The following is a 20,382-nucleotide window of genomic DNA, read 5'->3' on the forward strand; positions in this document are numbered from 1 at the left end:
ATATTCCTTTGGAGATCACACCAGTGTGCATACGCCTGCTGGCGGGTTTGGTGTAGAGAAACCCGAGGCTTGGGGGATGCACACGTTGTTTTAACAAGTCTCAACTGCGCACCCGTTCCCGCAGAATAAAATTTAAGCAGTTAAGAAACAGCTCAGTGACTTGATCACAAGGAAAAGAAGTAAGAGTCACGAATCCCACGGCGATGACACGACTATACACGTACCTGCAGTCTACCTGCTTGTATGTGTGGAGACAGCAAACTTTATCCCGCGCAGCCAAGCGAAAAGGCGATTACGCAGCGGACGTATACAGGCACGCAGACAAGGCGACGGGGCGTACCTTTCCTAACACTTTATATATACGTATGCATGTATATATTAATCAGTTTACTCCATAACCTAGTTAAATGTATATATGTTTGAGTGTGCATACACGAAGGTATGTCCTGGCTTCTGTTCCCGTTAGTGCCCCTACGCAGATACACATGCTTAATTTCAATGCGTAGAATATAGGCTTACGCATTGCCGCCTAGTACACAAGAGGGTACTGTCTGTCTCGCGGCGACGCGGACACAAATGCATATTTTTAAACATTTTTATATACGAAAAAAACGCGTGTGCGGAAATATGCTTTCTTATTTAGCCGGTTTCTTACTCCTGACCGCCTCTGCCGCGAAACGATGGCCGCCCCAGAGTCTGCCGCGAGCTCGCCCAGCATCGTTTCCATGCATACTTTCAGCCTCGCTGGCGGCAAAAAAATCCCGAAGTGATCCCTTCAAGCTGAAAGAACTTCCCTCCAGTTCTCTTCTGTTCTCCCTTCTACATGTACGACTTGGGACTGCTGATTTGTTCAGAAAAAAACAGGCATTCGACGCGCGTGTCTTGAGCGCCGTTCACGCGGCCGCCTTGAATTTCTCCTTCGCACACAGTCTAAATTCATCCTCGAACTCCTCGAAGAAACACTTCCGCTCCCAAGAATCTCTCGGGAAATCGCTGTCGGAGTCGTCAACTGAGAGCTCCGGTGAAGGGCTGAGACTCGTACGCTGATGAAGACTCTGCAGCGACAAAAAGGGGGAAGAATTTCCACCAATCAAGAATAAAACCGTTGTATTAGGACTGATCATTTAAAATAATATAATAATCAAATGTCGTATCCGATGTAAACGTAAGAATATTGTAAAGTATTTCCTTTACTGCGAGAGTACCAAGGGCAGCGACGAGGCCTCGGACTCCGTACCGCAGATTTAATTTCACTCTCTTTTTCCTGCCAAAGAAAAACTCCAGAAAGAGGGCCTTCAAATCTGTCTGGCTTTTCAAGGAATATCCCTCCTCTCGCTCGTCCTCTTGCTCACTAATCCAAGCAGTGACGACAACACTTCTTCGTCTGTCGCGCGGTGTTGCGCTTCGAACAGAGAAGGCGTTTCTGCGTTCAAACTCAGTCCATCAGCGCTTCAGTTCAATGCCTCGTGTGCGCATTTGTCCTCACCGCAGCGTGGAGAGGCCGCGTTTCCCCCTGGCGGCGCTTGTCTGGACAGCCGGGCGCCGCGGCGCTCCAGTCGGGAACAGCGATACCCACGAGGTTCCTCCGGCATGCGACGTTTCGCGGAGATTCGAGACCTACACAGACGAACACAATCGTCAACTCTTCGGTAGGCGATCTCATCGGTATCTGACACGCCACTCTCCTCACGAGGAAGTACCTTTCTTGCGCGCTTCAGCGCCTACACGTGCTCCACGCTCCCCCCTCTCTCTCCCGTCCCTCTGAGGCATATCTGGAGGCGGTTTTGTTCGTTCACAGGCTCCGCATGATGCGGTATTCCTCTCTCGCAGGTCGCACTCGCTCAGTTCACGTTTTTCTCTTTTCACCCCGTCCCCCGATTCGAACGCCAGAGGTGCCCTGCTCAAGACTCGACTTTCTCTCTTCTTCCCACAGGTCGTTTTGCTTACGTTCGCCAAAGACCTCGACTTCGCGCTGCCGCTTCTCCTCCTCTTTCTTCTGAGCAAGCAGACGGAGCTCGATGAACCTGAAGCCAGATGCGGCACAGCCCGGAATATAAGCCGAAGTGAGGGGACCGGAGGTGGTTAGGTTGGCCCCGGACCCTAAACTGAGAGGCACAGGCAAGCAAGCGACGAGCCCGCAGGCCACGATACAGGAACGGCATCGAAATATGCATCAAGATGACGCTCACAAGGCGGCGAAAAAGAAGAGAGAGGAGAGGAGAGCAGAGGTTCCTGCATACTCGTGAAAGAGTTGCACACAGACAACACAGAGGAGAACGACTAACCTGTTGAATCCCTTGACCTCGAGGAAGGAGGGCTCCGCTGGAACACAAGACACAACAAATCAGAGCGCGCAAAGTGCCTTGTTTCTCTGCGACGCTCTTAGGCAGCGCATCGCTCTGTACGGACAGTCCCTCGGCCTAACATCGCTTTTTTCGAGTAAAACGAAGAGAGGACGCAGAAGAGAAGAATATGAGAGCCGAAACGCGCAGCATCTGAGTCGGAACACCGAAGAAATTCGTTTCTTTTGCGTGGCGATGCAGTTTGCGACTGTTAAACACCATTTTGACTGATTAAGACAAGCCGACACCAAGCAAGGGATCGCAGCGGAGGCGTGGAAAAGAAGGGCAGCAGAGCCAGGCAGCGTAGGCGCAAAAGGAGAGTGGTTTGATAGAGAGTCACATCATCTCTTTCCCGCCTCTCAACTCTCGAAATCCCATTTTTTTATCTCGAAAAAAGAAAAGCAACACCTACCGACTGGAGGCTCCGGACTGTGAGGCAGCTGAGGCTGGAACGTGCACTCCGCCATCTCCTTCTCTTCTCTGAAAAAAATCATTTTATCGACTTTCTTTTCCTCCTTTGCTCAGCCAGGAGATTCAATTCAAATCGAAGCATGTGCAGACACTCGGATGCCCGCGAGACACCTCCCTTTCAGCGTTGCATGCATATGTCCTCTACACACGACTACCTGTCGAAACGCAAAACAGGACTCTGCCGGTCTCTCCCCCTGCGCGAGGCGGAAACGGGCGAGCTCATGCAGGGTGAGGAAGCAGCATACGGAGCCAAAGTTATTCATATAAAACTACCTTATATTGTATTTCTTGCGCGAATCGTGATGCAAGCATTTTTACATGTATGTATGTATGTATGTATGTATGTATGTATGTATGTATGTATGTATGTATGTATGTGTATCTCGTGTATATATGTATACATGTATGCATGTCAGTTTGTATATATATACACACACACGCATGTATGTATATATATATTTATATAACTACATATGTGTGCATATGGCTGCATATGTATACAAGGTGCTCAGGCGCGGTCGCTTGTGCTTGCCGCGGTGTTGAAATGCCGGTTCGCCTTACAGCTGCTGCTTGAAGCGCTGGCGGACGATTTCCTTCTTCTGCCTCTCCTCCTCCACGCGCCGCATGTAGGTCTGTCGAGACAAAGGAAAGGAGTTGAAAATCAACTTTGAACTCGATCGCAAAACGAGATCACGGAAAAACGCACGTCGACAGAACTCCCCACAAGCGACGACACGCACGCTTCTCTGCGCATCTTATCCACGACAGAGAGAAGGGTGGCATCTTTCTTTTTTGAGGCTCGCGCCTCTTCTAGAGGACATGCAAGGCGGAGAAAAAAATCTTGCGCCCGCGAGCCGTCTCCTTGCCTATGCCTCACAGTGCAGACCTCAGCCTGCGTAGAGAGGGGAAAACGACTGACTTTCTCCTCCGTCTTTGCAGGCCCCTGCGCTGTCTCAGTCGCTTCTGCGGGACATCTCCGCAGCCCTCAGAGTCTTTTCTCTCTGCGTTTGCCTCCGCCTTTTTCCTAGTTTTGTCTCACCTCCATGTCTGAGAACCGCGACTGCAGATGCGCGTAGGGATCTCGCTTCTTCGAGTCCTTCTTCTCTCTCGTGGACGCCTGCGTCGGCCTGCGCGCCGCCGAGAGGCCCTGAGAGACGCAGCGGAGAGACGCAGCGGAGAGACGCAGAAAGACGCACGCGTTCACGCAGGCCTCGACGAGCCTCGCCCGCCAAACGCAAACAGAGAATCGAACGTGAAAACAAAGCGCCCGCTCGGCGCGCCAGCCTGCGAGGCCTGCTGCTGCCCCCAAGGCGCAGAAAAACGGAAACCCGAGACGCCTCCACGCACCCGTGCGGAAGTCCTCTCGCGACCGCTTCTCGACTTGAGGCGATGCGACGACGCAGAGCGTGCCTCGTCGCAGTAAAAGTCCGAGGAGGTACACGACGAAGCTGTGGTATCAGGAGTCCCCCGAGACGCGGCGCGGAAAGCAGAAGAAACGCGCGTCTCACGCGCGTGCGCGGGCGCGTGTTCGAGTCTCTTCGCTGAAGCGCCCTTGTGCATCCTGCACACAAGGAACAGCCAAACACAAAAACCAGGGACATGAAGGCGGCGCGGAAGCGAGATAGGTTTCCCATTGTTTCCTTCTCTTTCCGTTCGCTCGCGAGACCGCACGCAGCTCTGCTCCCTCCTTTTGCTCGCCGCCTCGAAAAAGGCCCTCTGGGCGCTTCTCGCGCTTTTCTTCTCTCCCGCGAATTTGTCAAAAGACTCTTCTTTCGCTCCCTCTCTCAAGAGGCGTTCGCGCGCGGCTTCCACGCCAGCCACGATGTGTTTTTTAGGAAAAGGTCCCTGCTGTGGCAGCCTGCGCTCTGAGAGCCGCCGTCTCCCTCGCGCGGGAAGGGAGCACGATACATCAAAGCCCACAGAACGCGCCTCTCTCTAAGGCGCCGCGACGAGCTTACGAATCCTCAATCAGAGTCTGAAACGACCGCCGCTGCTTCTCCGCGATGCGCCGCGACACCTGAACGAGAAAGACAGACACGTGCGCGCGAGGAAAAATTCGAGGTCGATCGGAAGCGAAACTCTTAAAAAAATTAAAACCGCAAAAACTGTTTATTTGAAAGACGTTTAGTAGACTCTATTCAAGACGCAACCGTAAAATTATGTCTGAAAACTCGAGAAAAACTCCGAGAAAATAAAGGGACTTCCGAAAATTGGCGAAACATTTGCCTGAAAAACCCTCTGCGTCGCGTGTCGCCGGGTGAACGACGGACGCCACAAAACAAAGGACGATAAAAAAACAGACTCAACAGGCTTCCTGACTCTGACAGGCGCAGCTACACCGTGCAAAAAACAAACACGAGAGAAGAAGACCTTGAGAGAAGTGCAAATTGACCATGAACCTAGGGGCGCGCGCCTTACGGCGCAGCCTGAGGCGACACGATGGAGAACGCCGAAGCCGGGAAGAACCCACGTCTGGCGCCAGGAGTGCTGGCAGCCAGTGAGCCCAGAAAACAGCCAAGCGGCCTCGAACTCTGAGAGAAAGAGCGCGATCTCTTACTTCATCGATGCGCGGCGCGAAGGAAAACGCTTTCTTATCGGCGAACTCCGCTTGCTTCTTTCTCCGTCGCTCAACGTCCTGAACATATCGTGCCGCACCGCCCGCGACATTCCTCGATAGAGGGACTGGAGGGGCCCCTAGCAACGCTTCAAACTGCTTTTAAAAACTGAATCCCGCGCACACGGGGCTGCTAAGTCTGCTCAGTTCATAGAGCTCGGCGCGCCGCGACGACCTCTCGGAGTCTCTTCGCCATCCAGTGACCAACTGCGAAAGCGAGGCGCATACACGCCTGCAAAACGTGTAGCGATATATCTATATTGCGAGTCTCTCGAGGAGCGGTACTGCCGCAAAAATGAAGGAAATCAAACAGAAGAGGCTCAAGAGAGGGTTCGCCCGTTTCCGCTTCTTACCTCAACCGCGAGGCGGTGGAGGCGCTCATCGGCTGTCTCGAAGAGCCGCTGCAAACAAGAATAACGGGATGAAATCCAAGCTCTCGCATGCAACTCTGCAAGTAGTTTCACATGCGCACTTCCTGTACGCGCATCTCAGAGCGAGACGATCCACAAGCAAGGAGACTCATAAGCAGAGAGCAAGGCGGCAAGAAAAGGCTTTTCCGCGGACTCACGTCAGGGTGAATGAGCAGAAGTTTCTCCGTCGTCGGGCACAGCTTGGGCCTAAAGGTCATGACGCCTTGGTCCTGAAAAAACATACATAAATGCGAACAAAGACAGCCCAGTTCACACTTACTTCCACTCTCTATCTGCATACATATGAATTTATAAATAGACATATATATATATATATATATGGATAGGGGGGAAAAGAGGAGGAAAGCACCTGAGGCCATACAAAAAGATAGGTCAGATGAGTGAAGAGGCACGGCGGGAGGACCCTAATGAAACACGCCATCATCACGGAGAGACCTGCTTTCGCAGCGACCAACGCGCATAGAGCCACGCAGATGAGTTCAACAACACAGGGCCTCTGCGCCGCCAGAACGCCGAGAAGACTGGAGTGAAGAGAATTTGTTCCTTCCCTTCGACGCAACTTCACCCCAGGGCGCTCGTCTCCGCCCGCGAACTCACTTGCTTCCGTCGCAGCAGTTCGCGGCGCTTCGCCTTGACGAAGGAGTAGAAGGCCAGCCTGAAAAATTTGAAAAAGAGAGCCGCTGGCGCCACTGAGGAAGCATGCGGACAGCGTCTGCCCCCCCCCTCCCCAGACTGGGGCATCGCGGCGCATTGCGACGGAATGAAGACACGCTCTTCAACAGAAAATAAGACACACAGTGCCGCACAAACGCGGAGTGCGAGAGGTCATAACAAAAAGGAAACAAGAAGACGTGCGGGAAGATGTGAAGCGGGTGCATCAGTGTGAGCGCCGGCGCTTGAGAAGCGCCTCCCTCTCGGCAGATCGTATTTACGTTTGATTGGCGTTTAGCAGCTAGTCTACAGTCATTCAAGATATATTTATCTATCCCAGGTTCGATCTAACGCCGCGCTATACTGTGTAGATTACACGGCTTCTGGCACTTTGAGATCATCCTCGCGGCGAGAAGGAAGTGTGTTTCGAAAAGAAACTTTTAGTCGCGAAAAAGCGATTCAATCGCGGAAAAGCCTACGCCTACCGTTCGTGGAACGGCGGCAGAGACAGGGACGCGTAGGGCGCGGGCCGCCTCGGGAGAGGATCTGAACAGGAGCAGGAGCGGGAAGAAATCAAAAGATGTGGCAGCAAGACGCGATTCTCTTCCCTCCTTGCGGCCGCGGAAGCAGGGGAGAAAATGGCGCAAGAGACGAGTCGTACACCACCGGCGACATTCTACCCTGCGCTTGTGTACACGCGCTTGTCGCTACACTGCCTGCCTGGGTCGCGCCCCTTGCATCACTTCTTCTCCTTCTAGTGTCTCCTTGCGCTTCGCAGAAGCACTCACGGCGCTGCAGACTTTGTCGTTTGCTCACCTTCTGCGCGTGTCTGTCGCCCTCCGGCTCTATGCCCAGCGCCTCCGGTTCCCTCGCGTCTCGAGCTCGGTCGGGCGCTGCGGCCTTGAGGCACACATCTCTCTCGCCTCGCGGGCTCGCGGGCGCGCGGGCTCGCGGCGTTTTCGCTTCCTGCCGCGCAGAGACTCTGCGCGGAGGCCTCTTCTTGATGCAGACTGGGCATGTCCTGCGCATCGCGGTCGCTGGAGAGAACGAGATCCTTGAGACACGCTGCGAAGAGCGCATCTTCCTCGTGGTGCGCGTCCTCAGTGCCCGCACGGGGAGACGAAAGCGCCGGCGAACCCTCGCGCGGGCTGGTGCGCGCCGCACTCCGAGCGAATGAGGAGAGAAAAACGGGCGCAGACTCCCGCCGCGACTCGGCGGAAGCCTGCGGCGCAGCAGTAAGGTGAAGCGGGCGGCGGGACAGCGAGCGCTTCTCGCGCGAGGCGAGGGCACGGCTGCGGGAGAGAATCTTGGGTGCGAACGTGCAGCTCGAGAGCTCCGCATCGCGTGTCCGCGCTTCGAGTCTCTCCAACGATACCTGCTTCCTAGCCAACTCCTCGGCAACCTGAAACGCACGGACCGACCCACACGGACGCACGTGTCGGGCGCGATATCGTGAAGAAACAAACTCGAACGAACAAGAAAGACTCAGCATGAACAGGAATGCCACGAACTCGTTCGGCAGGGGAGGGACGGAGAGAGTCCAGCGAGCCGGCTGGCTCGAAGCGGCGGCGGCCGCGTGCGCGAGAGTGGAGATGCGGAGGGGGTAATCACAACAGCCAAGCACAGCGAGGTAACGCCTTCGAGGAGCCCGTCGACCGGTTGTGGGGGAGGAAAGAGATGAGCCGAAGCAGAGGAGGCCAAAGAAGCTCCAACATCGACACGGGAGTCACGCGGTGTCGGTCGCCGACCTCGCGCCTCTCGCGCGGCCGCTGCGCACTCAGCAGAATGACCTGCTTGCCAAGCCGCGTGAAGGGGATTCTACTCAAGTCTGATACGCTCGCTGCTCCTGACGTAATTCCTACACAGAGAGGGTCCCGTCTGCTTACGCGCTTGTGAAGCGGCACGCGAGGCGCAGAGGACACCGACGGATGCGGCGTGATCTGAACAGGGGAAAACCTCACGCGGCACCAACGACTGGAAGGGAAACACAAGAACCAACAGAGCTGCCCCTCCGGTCTAAAAATGCCTATAAAGTTGCAGATGTGTTTAAGGGGTTCAGGTCTAGGGCTAAGCATCCGGAAGTCTCGAAGCGCGATCGCCCGCCCTGACCGGAGCCCTGAGAGTCTTGTGCGCTTCTCCGCGGCGTTGCCAATCAGTTTTTCCACCTTGACTACACTCGCGCGTCGTGGCGCGCTTCCTCTCTCTGCTCGTGAACCCTCTCGCCGCGCGTGAAGTAGCTATCTAAGTTTCCATCGACGCAGGCTTTTCGCTCTGTCTCCCCGTCCAGCAGCCCGTGCCTCACCGCGGGCTTGTACGAGTAGCAGCTCGTCTCAATCAACCCCAAGAGACGTCGCGTCCGCGCCGTCGCCGCCGTCTTCTTCCGCGCCTCCGCGTGCAGGCGCTCATGCGCAGGAACCCCGGCGGCCTCGCGCTTCTGGCTGGCGGCGGAGCCTCGCGTCCTGCGGGAGCCACACAGCCGCCGCGAGCTGCAGTGAAGACGACCGCGGCGAGTGCAGACAGCCACGCCGCGAGGGGCGGTCGAGGCCCGGCCGGCGGAAGCGATAGCAGGATCGGTCAAGGTGAAGCACGCATTTCGGAAAAACACAGCCGCGACTCCGAAAGGAATGCAAAAATATACACAAAAATGCATAAAATGTTTAAAAATATATAATCGTGCTCTTTGGGCGAGTCGCCGCGTCGTCAGTTGAACAAGAGCGCGAACGGTACGCCGTGGCGACGCAGCGACGCGTGAGAAACCGACGCCACTACAGGCTCTTCTGACTGGAGATCCCCGCTCTCCAGCACACTGTTGTCTGCACAAGGAAATGCCCGTGCGGTTTGTAGGATCTGAGAGGCGGCGGGCCTCAACGCGGAGTGGACGCATCGAGACGAAATTCTCTGCGCATCTCACCTGGCGGTGATGCGCGGATGAAACGAGCAGGCCTTCATCTGTGGACACACACTCGACTGAAAAAAGAGTTTTCGCCGATGAGGCTACACTTGCGTGAGCAAAAACATGCCATTCTGGGATATAGAGCTAACTGAACACCATACGTATTAATACAGCGCAGTTGATCAGGGTAATCTAGTATGCTTCTTGGGAAAAGGTTGTGCAGTGCCAGAGACAGACTCCGAGGGAGAGAAAAGGAAAAGGAAAAAGAGAATGAAGAAAAACGACTGGAGGGAAAGCGCGGAAAAACGCACCTCCTGCTCCTCCAAGATCGACTTCAAAACTTGCCGACGGTCAAGGCCTTCTCGGTGCCTGCAAACAGAACCGGAAACGGGAAAAAAGCGAACTGCGTGAAATTTTCCGGAGGCCTCTGACAGACGACTTGACAAGCTGAGCTACACAAGAGTCACCCCATTTGCACCTCCGCTCCACGCGCGCATCTTTCTAAAAAGCCTCACTTGTTGTAGAGATCCGTCACGAGCTGGTCGAGCGACCTCTCGGGTTTTTTCTTTTGAGACTTTCTCGCTTGCGCGAGACCCTCTTCCTTCTCTGGCGGCTGGTGACTGTCCGCGGCCGCGTCTTGGGCGGCGTCTACGCGCCTCCTCAGCCTCTTTTCGGCGCAGCACGCGCAGCATCGCCGGGTTCCGTCGCGTCGGTGCGTGCGCTCTGCGTCGTTCTGTGCGCCGTCTACCTCCCCAGGTTCGTTCACTGCGAGACGCCCCTCCCTCTGTCCGTCTTCGAGCTCCTCACTCTCGCGCGGCTCTTCTGTCTGCGCACGCTCTTCAGCCACACGCGGCGCGGCGCCGCATGTGGCAGCGCGGTGCACGCTGGCCGGCGCTTCGCCGCGTCTCTCGGGAGAGGAACTGCCTTCCTCGCCGCTCGCACTCTCGTCGCACCTGCGCGCCTCTTCGTCCGACCCTCCGTGCGGAGCAATCAGCCGCAGAGACGCGCGCGGAGACGGGCGCATCCTCTCCCTCTCTTTCGCAGACGCCGGCGACTCGCGGCTCTTCTCTCCTCCGCTCTCCTCGTAGAGGGACGAAGGCGACAGAGGAGAAGGAAAGCGACCGCGACAGCCAGAGAGGCAAAACTTGTCTGCACGGCCGTCCGCAGCCCCCAGCAGGTCTGAGTGGATCATTCTCACTGGAGAAGAAGCCTCGGAGGAGGGAGAGAGATGCGAGCGCGGCCGCCGGAGCGGCTGGAGAATCCGCGAAATCGGGGAAAGAAGATTTCGCATTTTCTCTCGTCTCCGAGGCGATGGCGAGATACAGTCCTCTGTGCCAAGTGTCAAAGAGATTCCGCCGCTATGCAGCAGCGAAGAGAGCGTCTCGCGGGCGGGAGAGACTGGCGACAGATCTTCAAAGTCCTGCTTCGTCTCGCTCTCTTCCCACCGGCCTTCGTGCCCGCCAGCAGACAAGAGACTGTCTCCCTCCGCTGTCTCTCTCTTCTCCCAGCCCCGCGATTCCTTCTCAGACCCTAGGCGTCTCGCGCGCGCGCTCGCGTGCCGCGGAGCTTGCGGAGGTCGAGAAGGAAACGTGTGAGAAGCCGAAGCCACGGAGGGAGAAGCAGAAGAGGAGTCCGAGGGAGCAGAAGGGGCTGACGCTTTCCTGGGCGTCTCATGCAGCGCGGCTCGCACCTTCGCCGCCGTCCCTGAACTCAGACGCGGACCGGGAGCAGCGGGAAGTGACGAAGGAGAGGAAGAAGAGGAAGCGCCCGCCTCTCCCTCGACCCGGCGAGAGGCAGACCGCTGATCCGGTTCCCGGCGCGAAACTCTCCGAGATGGAGGCTGGCCGGCAGCAGAAGAAAGACAGGAGGGAGAGAGAGCCGCAGGGAGCGCGTCCACTTGCGGCAGAGATGAAGAGGCTGAGGCGGTGTCGCGAGGGGGCCCTGAGGATTTGGAGGCGTCGGGCTTCCGCAGGCCAGGAGAGCGAGAGGAAGGCCGCGACGGCAGACGCGAAGAGCTCGCAGAGAACGCAGAAGACGCGCTGCTCCGCAGCGACTTCATGAACAACGAATTGCACGCCGACGCCATTTTTCTGTTGAAAAATGCAAGGTCTGGACGCAGAGACGCGAAGCGTCTCGGAGCAAGATGAAATAAGAATGCTTGCGGGTGCTAGCAAACGAGAAAACAGGGAAACGCGGGGCCTACATGGTGACAGAGCCGAGAGGCTCAATGAGAAGATCGCGCAAGAAGACGCCACTCTGTTGGAAGCTATTTACGCAGATGCGTTCTACGAGAGAGGAAGAAGGGAAATCTGAAACCTGGAGCGAGACGGGACCCTGGTGCTCGCAAGACGGGAAAAGTCGCGCGGAGGAACTACGGAATTCTGGCAGGAGAAGAAAAGAGGCGGTGTGAAGTGCCCGACTAGAGCGAAGAGCGCTCAGTTGGCAATAAGGAAAAAAGCCTGGTCGCCTCCAGTGGAGGAGCGCGAGAGCTGTGCGGTACGAGCGACGGCTCCGACGAAACTCAAACGAAAGTAAGCCAGACCACAGAGGGGAGAAGACAAGGGAGAAAAGAGAAAGGAGTAGAGAAGACAAGGAGGCGAGGAGAGATAGGAGTGGGGGTTAGGAGGAAGCTGAGTTTTTTTCGATAGCTGCTTGCTAGGGCAACTTGCCGTCGCGATAGAAACGGGCGAATGAAAACCGCCGAAAAGAGACTAGGCAACAGAAGCCTTCTCGTTAAGAGTCGACCTGCGTGAGAGAGATATGTGCTGACTCTGTGCGTGAAAAAGAGAACGCTTCCGTGTTGTCCAAGAACTTGCGAAAAAGCTAGACCCTTTGGACAAGACACGATTAGCGAACCCTCATCAGACCCCCCTGGTTGCGCCCGCTCGCCTCTTGCTTGAATCGTCTGTCTTTCGTCCGCAACTGATGCAAAGAACCCAAGAAAACCCCGGTCTCCTTTGTTCCGAAAAGATCTGAGAATTGTCTTCGGCGTGATTGGTTTTGTGCAGCACAGGGCGAGTGCCTCCGGAGCTGTGTCGAGCTTCCACCCCCCGCTCGTCGCGAGAGAATCGGGTAAAGGAACTTGGGAGAGGCAACAGCGCCGTATGGCGCTCGCCGTTGTCTTGACCGTTCCTCTTTCCTCACTTGGGAAAAGGAGTGGAGGGCGCTGGGTGAGACAGAGGCCGGTATAGGGAGGGAACGATCGAGAGAAGCAGGGAAAGTCCAAATCTGGAAATCCCGGAAACTCTACACGCTCGTCGCTTTCTTGGCGTGGAGGGCGGCGTGCCGCGGTAGCGCGTGCGAAAGGAGGTTGAGCCGCCAGACGATGACTAGGCTAGCGGGCTAGCGGGAGGAAGCGGGAGAAAAGACTGAGAACGGAGACCAGAAAGAGACAAGAGGGGCTCAGAAGAACACAAGACTAAAAGCCGTGGGGGACAGAAAGCTTTCGAAAAAGCAAAAGAAAAGAGTACTCTCCCACCGCCCCTCGCCAGCGATTTTTTCGCATCTCGGCCGGCGCAGGGCTCGCACACGTTCGCACGCACATCCGCTGCCCTTCCACGAGAGGTAGAGTTTCTTATCACCCGCTCTGTTGAAAACACCCGAAGGGAAGTCGTTCTGCCGTCAGCGAGTTTCCTCTTGCGTGCTGAGCTGATTTCGATGGAAACAAGGTCAATAGAGCCAGGAACTTCCACGGTTTTCACACGCCGATATGTGTCCAGCGCATGACTCTGCAGCAACACGCGGTTCCCGTGCGTGGTGATTTTTCTAATCTTCCGCTCCCTCCGGGGGTTGTTTGAGCTTCTTGACAGACAAAGACAAGAAGCATATAGGTAGTGCTCTAGGGCAGTGGGGTGCGAAGATGCGAATCCAGCTGTCCACTCAAAATACCCCTCGTGTCTCCGGCTATCTGAGTTCTCCGGACTCTTGCAATTTGTCAGCCCTTCGACTGCAAGTGTTCTGCTTCAGAACATCACTGTTCCCACGTCCAGGACGACTGTCTGAAACGTTTGCATTGCTCAGAGCTCCGTCGGCCTGCCCCATGTGGTCAAGACATACCCAGTTCTACAATTTTCGTTCGCCTACTGATCGCATGTGCGCATCTTGAGAGCCGATGCGGCAAAGGTTCCGAATAAAATAGAAAATCACTGCGGCCGTAGTTCGGCTGAGCCGTCCCTTAGTTTGAATGTATGTTCATGGCCTAGCAGGCTACACGAGCGAGCGGCGAAGAATCCACCGCTCGGATCTTGGGCCCAGTTTGCCGGCTCTGAAAATGCAGCGTGCGCATCCAGACGCTGATCCAAGCTGTGCTACCACACAAACAGCCAGCCTCAGAGGCCTTATGAACTCACACCGGTTCCGCTTCTGGGCAAGCATGCAACGCGTGCCCATACGCGAGCGCCAAGAGTGCCGTCCTCTGCACCTGCGGACACTGCAGACACGCGAAATTCAGCCTGGCTTGCGAGTGCGGTCGACACAACAACCGCGAAGAGAACAGCTCAAAGTGCTTCACGATAAGGGTGAGGCGGGCGCGTGTCCTGCCGTACTGCGCGCGGCTGCCGTAAATGTCAGCGTGCCACTTGTTCACACTTATGAGGTTGCCTCGAATGCTGCGCGTCGTTGCCGCGCGTCGCAGCATCCTCTGCTTGAGTGCCGCCTTCCTTGCAAGCGGAGAAACCTCAGAGTGAGGATATCTAGCACGCAGCTATGCGTGACAAGAAACTCTACAAATCTGTCAGTGCCAGCGCAGGTGTAGTGACACTCCGTTCGGTGATGCAACGTCACTACACCTTAGGCAGCATCCGCCCAGGGGGCTTTTCTACCGTGTTTTGCGCGTTGGAGAACTCTCCGCGGAGGAGTCGCGGTTCCGTGGACTTTCATGCACTGCTGCATGGAGGAGGGACGGCTCAAGCGGAATTGTTGAATGCAAGTCATAAGGGTTTTTTGTTTCGTGCAGCTCCATCATAGAGAGAGATTCTCCCGGGCCCACACACACACACACACGCTCGATGAAGGCGCACAAAATCTAGGGACACACCACGGCGGTCACCGCGTCTTGCTTTCGATCAAACACGGAGAGACAAATAAGGGGAGCGAGGCAGCAGCGAAGAGGGCACCGCGGGGTCTCCGCCTCGTGAGGAGAGTGTATGCACCTCAAACGAGTGCGCTTCGCGCCGACAAGCCGTCCCCCGGCCTTGTTTTCCGTCGTCCTCCTCCGGCTGTCCGTGCACAATCTACTGCTGCGAATTTGTGCACGCACGTCGCTCGGAAAATAGATTTGCGATCGTGTCTCTCCCCCTAGGCTGGTCGTGTCATTTACTTGCTGCTCGCGGCTGCCTGAGCCATCTTGACAGCCTTGGAGCGGACTTCCTCGAGGCCACCGCACATATAGAAGGCCATTTCCGGGAGGTCGTCGCAGTCGCCACGGAGGATGGTCTGTGCGCTGCGGATGGTCTCGGGCAGCTCGACGAATCTGCCGGGTTTGCCAGTGAAAACCTCGGCGACGGTGAACGGCTGAGACAGGAATCGCTGCACCTTACGTGCGCGCGACACAACGAGCTTGTCCTCTTCGCTTAGTTCGTCCATACCGAGAATGGCAATGATGTCTTGCAGCGACTTGTAGTCCTGAAGCAGCTTCTGGGTGGCGCGAGCGGTGTCGTAGTGCTCCTGTCCGACGATCTCGGGAGCCAACATGCGGCTGGTCGAGTCAAGCGGATCGACGGCGGGGTAGATACCCAGCTCGGCGATTTGACGCGACAACACAGTCGTGGCGTCAAGATGGGCGAATGTAGTGGCGGGTGCAGGATCCGTCAAGTCATCTGCAGGCACGTAGACGGCCTGGACGGAGGTAATCGAACCCTTCTTCGTGGTCGTGATACGCTCCTGCAGCTGACCCAGATCGGTGGCCAGCGTGGGCTGGTATCCGACGGCACTGGGAATACGTCCAAGAAGCGCAGACACCTCGGAACCGGCCTGAGTGAAGCGGTAGATGTTGTCGATGAAAAGCAGCACGTCCTGGCCCTGCTCGTCACGGAAGTACTCGGCGACGGACAGCGCAGTCAAAGCGACACGCGCGCGGGCCCCAGGGGGTTCGTTCATCTGACCGTAGACCAGCGCGGCCTTGGAGCCGGTGAAGTCAAACTTGCCGTCTTCGAGCTTCTTCCTCTTGATGACACCCGTGGTCATCATTTCGTGGTACAGGTCGTTACCCTCGCGCGTGCGCTCGCCGACACCGGCAAAGACCGAGAAACCACCGTGCTTGTTCGCGACGTTGTTGATAAGCTCCATAATCAGCACAGTCTTTCCCACTCCGGCACCTCCGAACAGACCGATCTTGCCTCCCTTAGCGTACGGGGCCAGCAGATCCACGACCTTGATACCGGTCTGCAGCAAACCTGAACACGCGGACGCAGCGCGAGAGGCAAAGACGTGAAGCACGCCTCCACACAACATCCCAAACAGACCTCGCCGAGAAGGCGACCTCTGCACTAAGGGTCTGTGGCGAATTGCGAGGAAGCACTGCTGTACGGCGGGCTACAAAGCTGTTTCTGTCGAAGCCGCAGCCTACGATGACGGCTTCGCACGCATGCCTCAATCGTTTTCAAATTTTAAAGGCAAGAAGACAAACGAACCTGGCTCAGTCGACTGGTCAGAGAACAGCGGAGCGGCGCGGTGAATCGAGTAGGTCTTCTTCGCCGGGACAGGTCCGCATTCATCGACGGGCTCTCCGATGACGTTCATGATACGACCCAAAGTCTCAACACCGACGGGCACCTGAGCAAAACCGAAGCGACCCAAAGCAAACCATGAGACACGAAACCACGTGAGCAATGCCAATCGGGTGCGACCGACCTTCCCCGGAATCGCAGCCACACATCAGCCTCAAACGACAACAGAGGCCAAGCAGACTACTCAACTGTGACACTTTCCGCTCCTGGTCCCGCCCAGCAACGACCCACGCTTTCCGAACTCGACAACTAGCCGACACCACGGATGGTCAGTGTGTTTTACGCGCTAGCCATGCTAGGCCAGGCGCTGCGCCTGGCCACAGATTTAAGCCGCCGTGTGGAACTTGAAAAAGTGACTGGCGATTTGGTGCTAGGATTCCCAACTGTGTAGACTCACCTGAATGGGAGCACCAGTATCAACGACCTTCTGGCCACGCACCAGACCTTCAGTGGCGTCCATGGCAATCGTGCGCACAGTGTTTTCGCCTGCGACGCAACCGACCACGACACACAGGAGAGCCCACACTCCGTACACGCTTAGAACACAACCTCTCCTGTACAGAGAGGATCTGCTACGCAGTAAAGTCACCGCACAAGCTCAGAACTGACAGGGAAGGTCCTTGCTTGAAAGCATGCCTTGCCGCCACCTCCCAGGCTTCACACCTCGACTCGGCGTTCACGGAAGACGATTCGCTATCGCTGTGTGCCGCTGGAAAGTGCGCGCTTAGTCGGGCGCCGCATCTTCACGTCCTTGCTACACTACACAAGTGTTTGTCGGCTGTCCCAGTGCTGCCACACACTATTCCTCCGGCTGCAGCAACCGTAGACGCTCAGCAGAATTTCGCGCCCGCTGCCCAGCCTATAGCCGAGACGGCCGCCGGAAGCACTGAGGAAACCGCGGTAGCCGATTTTCGCCAGAAGCTCGCACTCCATAAAGAGGTCTTCCCGTTCAACTGCAACTCAGTCCCAAAACGTCTCCCGCCTAAATCTGTGTCGTCGCTCCACATCGCAGAGACCCCGCTCGCTGACCACCGGAGTACCTCTGTCGCCCAGGCTTAGTCCCTTGCTGCAAGCACGAACAGTCACCTTAAACTAATCTACGACAGAATCTTATGTAGATCTATTTTCTGTAGTTTACTCTGGCCAAAACGAAACAGGCCGCGGCCCAGGTTCGACCGCGCGACGCCTCACGCCCCGGAGCGTCGCGGCGTTTACAGAAGAGGCGTACCCAGATGCTGTGCGACCTCCAGGACCAGCCTGTTGGAGTGACCCTCGACTTCCAAACTGTTGAGAATCGGAGGAAGCTGTTCATCGAAGTGCACATCGACGACGGCACCGATGACCTGGGTAATGCGGCCGTGGTTCATTCCCGCCGCGGGGGCAGAGCCAGCGGCTGCCGGCTTCTTTCCAGCGGATGGCGCAGCAGAAGAAAGGAAACGAAGGAAGGAGCCGCCACTGCGGGCGGTCAGGGGAGATGAGCGAGAAGAGCACAACAGCGAGTTGGATGACAGGATCGGGTAAGCCGTCTTCTGAATTCCAGGAAAGGCGGCGGGAACCTGCGTGCGCGAAGCGCGCGCCAGGCTCCGCCAGCAAGTCAGCAGCGTCGGCGACGGCATGTTGAAACGCGTTCAGTGCAGACCCGCAAAAACAAAAGAGATCGGATGACAACAAATGGGAAAACTGGAACCCGGGAGCACGCGTCGGCGGAGACAGCACCCCGAATGTGCGTGTGTACGCGGAGATCCGTCGCGGAATCACGCCGAGACTCTGCAGATACGCTTTTCGTCCGTCAGCGACTCATGGGACGGTCACAACAGAGGCGTCAAAAAGAAACAAGCGCACGAACAAGAGAAAAAACAGGACAAAGAGGAGAGTGGCGGCAGCGCGAACGTGAGGGGTTCCACACGTTTCGCCAGAAGGTCGCTCGCACGCACACCCCGCCGCAGGAGGGGCTGAACAGCACGAGCACGGCACCCACAAAAGGGAGGCAAACACAAGAATATCAAGGAAAAAAAGTAGGAGAGAGGGGATTTCAAGCTGCCAGACAAGTACTCGAAGAAGACGGATGCGGCGTCCTTCTTTGTCGCTGTTACCCTCCTACTTTGGAGCACAGGCCCTTCGAAAGGTGTCTCTCCCGGACCTCTCGAAATCGATCACCGTCGGCCTTCACCTTGTGCCACTGCCTCTCTTCAGCTGTCGGCTTATTATCGGGCACGCCAACTGAGCCCCGCCCACCTCGGAACCGAGATTGTAAATTCGCTTCAGCGTGACATGAAATCAACAAAAAGTGCCCTTCAAGACGAGAATAACGTCCTTCGTTGCGGCTCTACTTCACTGGACCACAACCGGCAGGTTCCACGGTTCTCGGTGCATATACACGCCGCGCCTCGCCCGTGTTTCTGCCGCATTCGCCTTCACGGCGCGGCACCACTCGTCACCCCTCGACACTGCGGAAAACCAAGGCCCTGTCTCCCTTAACAGCTTTGACGGCAGACACGGGGGCGCCGTTGTCTCCGCCCTTATCGCTGAAATCCCCCATGCGGATCGCTGTCTGTGTCCGGAGCGCACAGATTTGTGAGCATATTGGAGTCACGCGGTAAGTAGGGTGACCCCTGAACCAACGCACAGCACCCTCCGCTGAACAGTTCTGTGGTCGCATCTCTCTGAGCTAGAAGGGGCCTCGACGGCACCGCAGGACACACGAGTACTGCAGATGTGCTGATCTGTGGTGCGAGGGAGTGCTGATTGCGTGGTGGTAAACACGGCGCGTGCGGGTCAAACCCCGTAAATGCTGCGGACATAGCAGGAACAGGGCACAGGCAAGCCCTCTCACATGTGGCTAGCGCGGGTCTTCTCTTCGCCTTCACACAACCTGCGGAGATACCATGGTCGCTTCCGTGGAACAAGTGAATAAAGCCACGCCGCGCCGGCGGCGGCCACAAGGCGTGCTATCAGTAGCTGAGACCGGGCCCAGAATATGCATACTATCGTCCGCGTCCTGCGACCATCGTTTCATGTTTGCCTCTGACGAAGGCGAAAGAGTAAACTACTCCATGCAGGCCCCGCCCGAGTAAGAAAGCAACAGGACCCATTCGGCAAGCCACGAATTGGCGCCCTTCATATCAAGCCTGGTCCTGCCCTTCCCTTCCTCTCCGGGGGGCACCGACCATTGGCTTCCCCCCTCAGATGGGAGGAACGCTTTGAGAACCCTCACCTATGATGGCAGCAGGAAAAACCCGTGAAGCATGACGAGCTGCAGAGAAGACAGCAACAACATCCGCCAAAATATGGTTCACCTCCGTTGTAAATACCTGCCCTCCGTATTGCGTCTGTAGCCCTTCATTCAGAGGTTTTTTAGGTGATCCGGTCTGCGCCTCCTCTGACACTACCGCAAATGCCCTAGCGTGAGAGGCGCTCGCCGAACGCTCTCATTAGACTTTGCGGCGCTTCTGTAGCTACTCATCATTTACTGGGTACCGCCAGAATCCTAGGAGCGCTCGCGAGAGAACCGAGCATTGAACGGCGGCCTCTCACGCCCCCTAGCGTTAGCGTAAGCGCAACTGACAAATTGGTGACTGCATGTGGTTACTTTCAATATCTTACAGAACTCCGTAGGAAATAGCTACAATCTGCCAGGTATTGCGCCTTTCAGTGCCACGTGCGTAGCAGTGTTGATGGGAGCACATTGTCTCTGTATAGGAGAGACGAAGACGCTGCAAATCACGGCGAAAGACGCGTCGACAGCCTAAGGCTTCGCAGATCCCTTTGAAGCCAGAGGTCCTTATTTCCGACCGGCCTCTGCTGTGCATTCCATGCTGATGCGACACTCTCACCATGCTGTTGCTTAACGCTCGAGTATTCGGCACATCTCCGCACGCAACGGGGGGCACTGCAATTTCTACTCTGACACGAACCAGGTGTCAAATCGGCTATAATGAGAATGGACACGCTGTAACACATCTGTGGAGCGACAGCTGCGTTGTGCTCAAAAGTCCGCCTTATCAGGTCCGCGGCATGGCCGTTCACAGAGGCTGAAGGCGTCCGACGCCGAGGGGTGACAGGCCCAAGGGGAAACCGCGCTTTCGAAAAGATGGATCAGCCGTAGGAATCTCTAAACAGCCTGTTTCCAGCTGGCAAACATCGAACTGACTAGTGATCCTTCCCGATTTTCTCTGCTTGTCAAGCATTGCAGCAAACTGAACGAAGATTTCTCTAGACACACGATCTTCCGAGCAGTGAGCTGTGCATGCAAGGG

At 56.4% G+C, this 20,382-nt stretch overlaps 2 protein-coding genes across 2 annotated transcripts; both read right to left on the reverse strand.

Moving 5' to 3' along the window:
* Positions 1 to 893: 893 nt before the first annotated feature.
* Positions 894 to 11,488, reverse strand: BESB_002090 (uncharacterized protein; the record flags this gene model as incomplete). Its single annotated transcript, XM_029358964.1, has 20 exons — positions 894 to 1,055; positions 1,487 to 1,617; positions 1,948 to 2,024; positions 2,286 to 2,322; positions 2,755 to 2,822; positions 3,375 to 3,445; positions 3,853 to 3,960; positions 4,161 to 4,374; positions 4,772 to 4,830; positions 5,371 to 5,448; positions 5,781 to 5,828; positions 5,996 to 6,067; positions 6,456 to 6,513; positions 6,995 to 7,055; positions 7,326 to 7,911; positions 8,396 to 8,449; positions 8,812 to 8,968; positions 9,421 to 9,458; positions 9,714 to 9,771; positions 9,918 to 11,488. 20 exons carry the CDS (start codon positions 11,486 to 11,488, stop codon positions 894 to 896), a joined length of 3,708 nt encoding a protein of 1,235 aa, XP_029221877.1.
* Positions 11,489 to 14,715: 3,227 nt separating this feature from the next.
* BESB_002100 (ATP synthase beta subunit ATP-B) lies at positions 14,716 to 17,743 on the reverse strand (the record flags this gene model as incomplete). The annotated part of the gene is made up of 4 exons (XM_029358965.1): positions 14,716 to 15,794; positions 16,032 to 16,173; positions 16,525 to 16,613; positions 17,356 to 17,743. 4 exons carry the CDS (start codon positions 17,741 to 17,743, stop codon positions 14,716 to 14,718), a joined length of 1,698 nt encoding a protein of 565 aa, XP_029221878.1.
* Between the last annotated feature and the right edge of the window lie 2,639 nt (positions 17,744 to 20,382).

The sequence above is a fragment of the Besnoitia besnoiti genome, chromosome I (assembly GCF_002563875.1).
Source record: "Besnoitia besnoiti strain Bb-Ger1 chromosome I, whole genome shotgun sequence".
Classification (NCBI taxonomy): domain Eukaryota; phylum Apicomplexa; class Conoidasida; order Eucoccidiorida; family Sarcocystidae; genus Besnoitia; species Besnoitia besnoiti.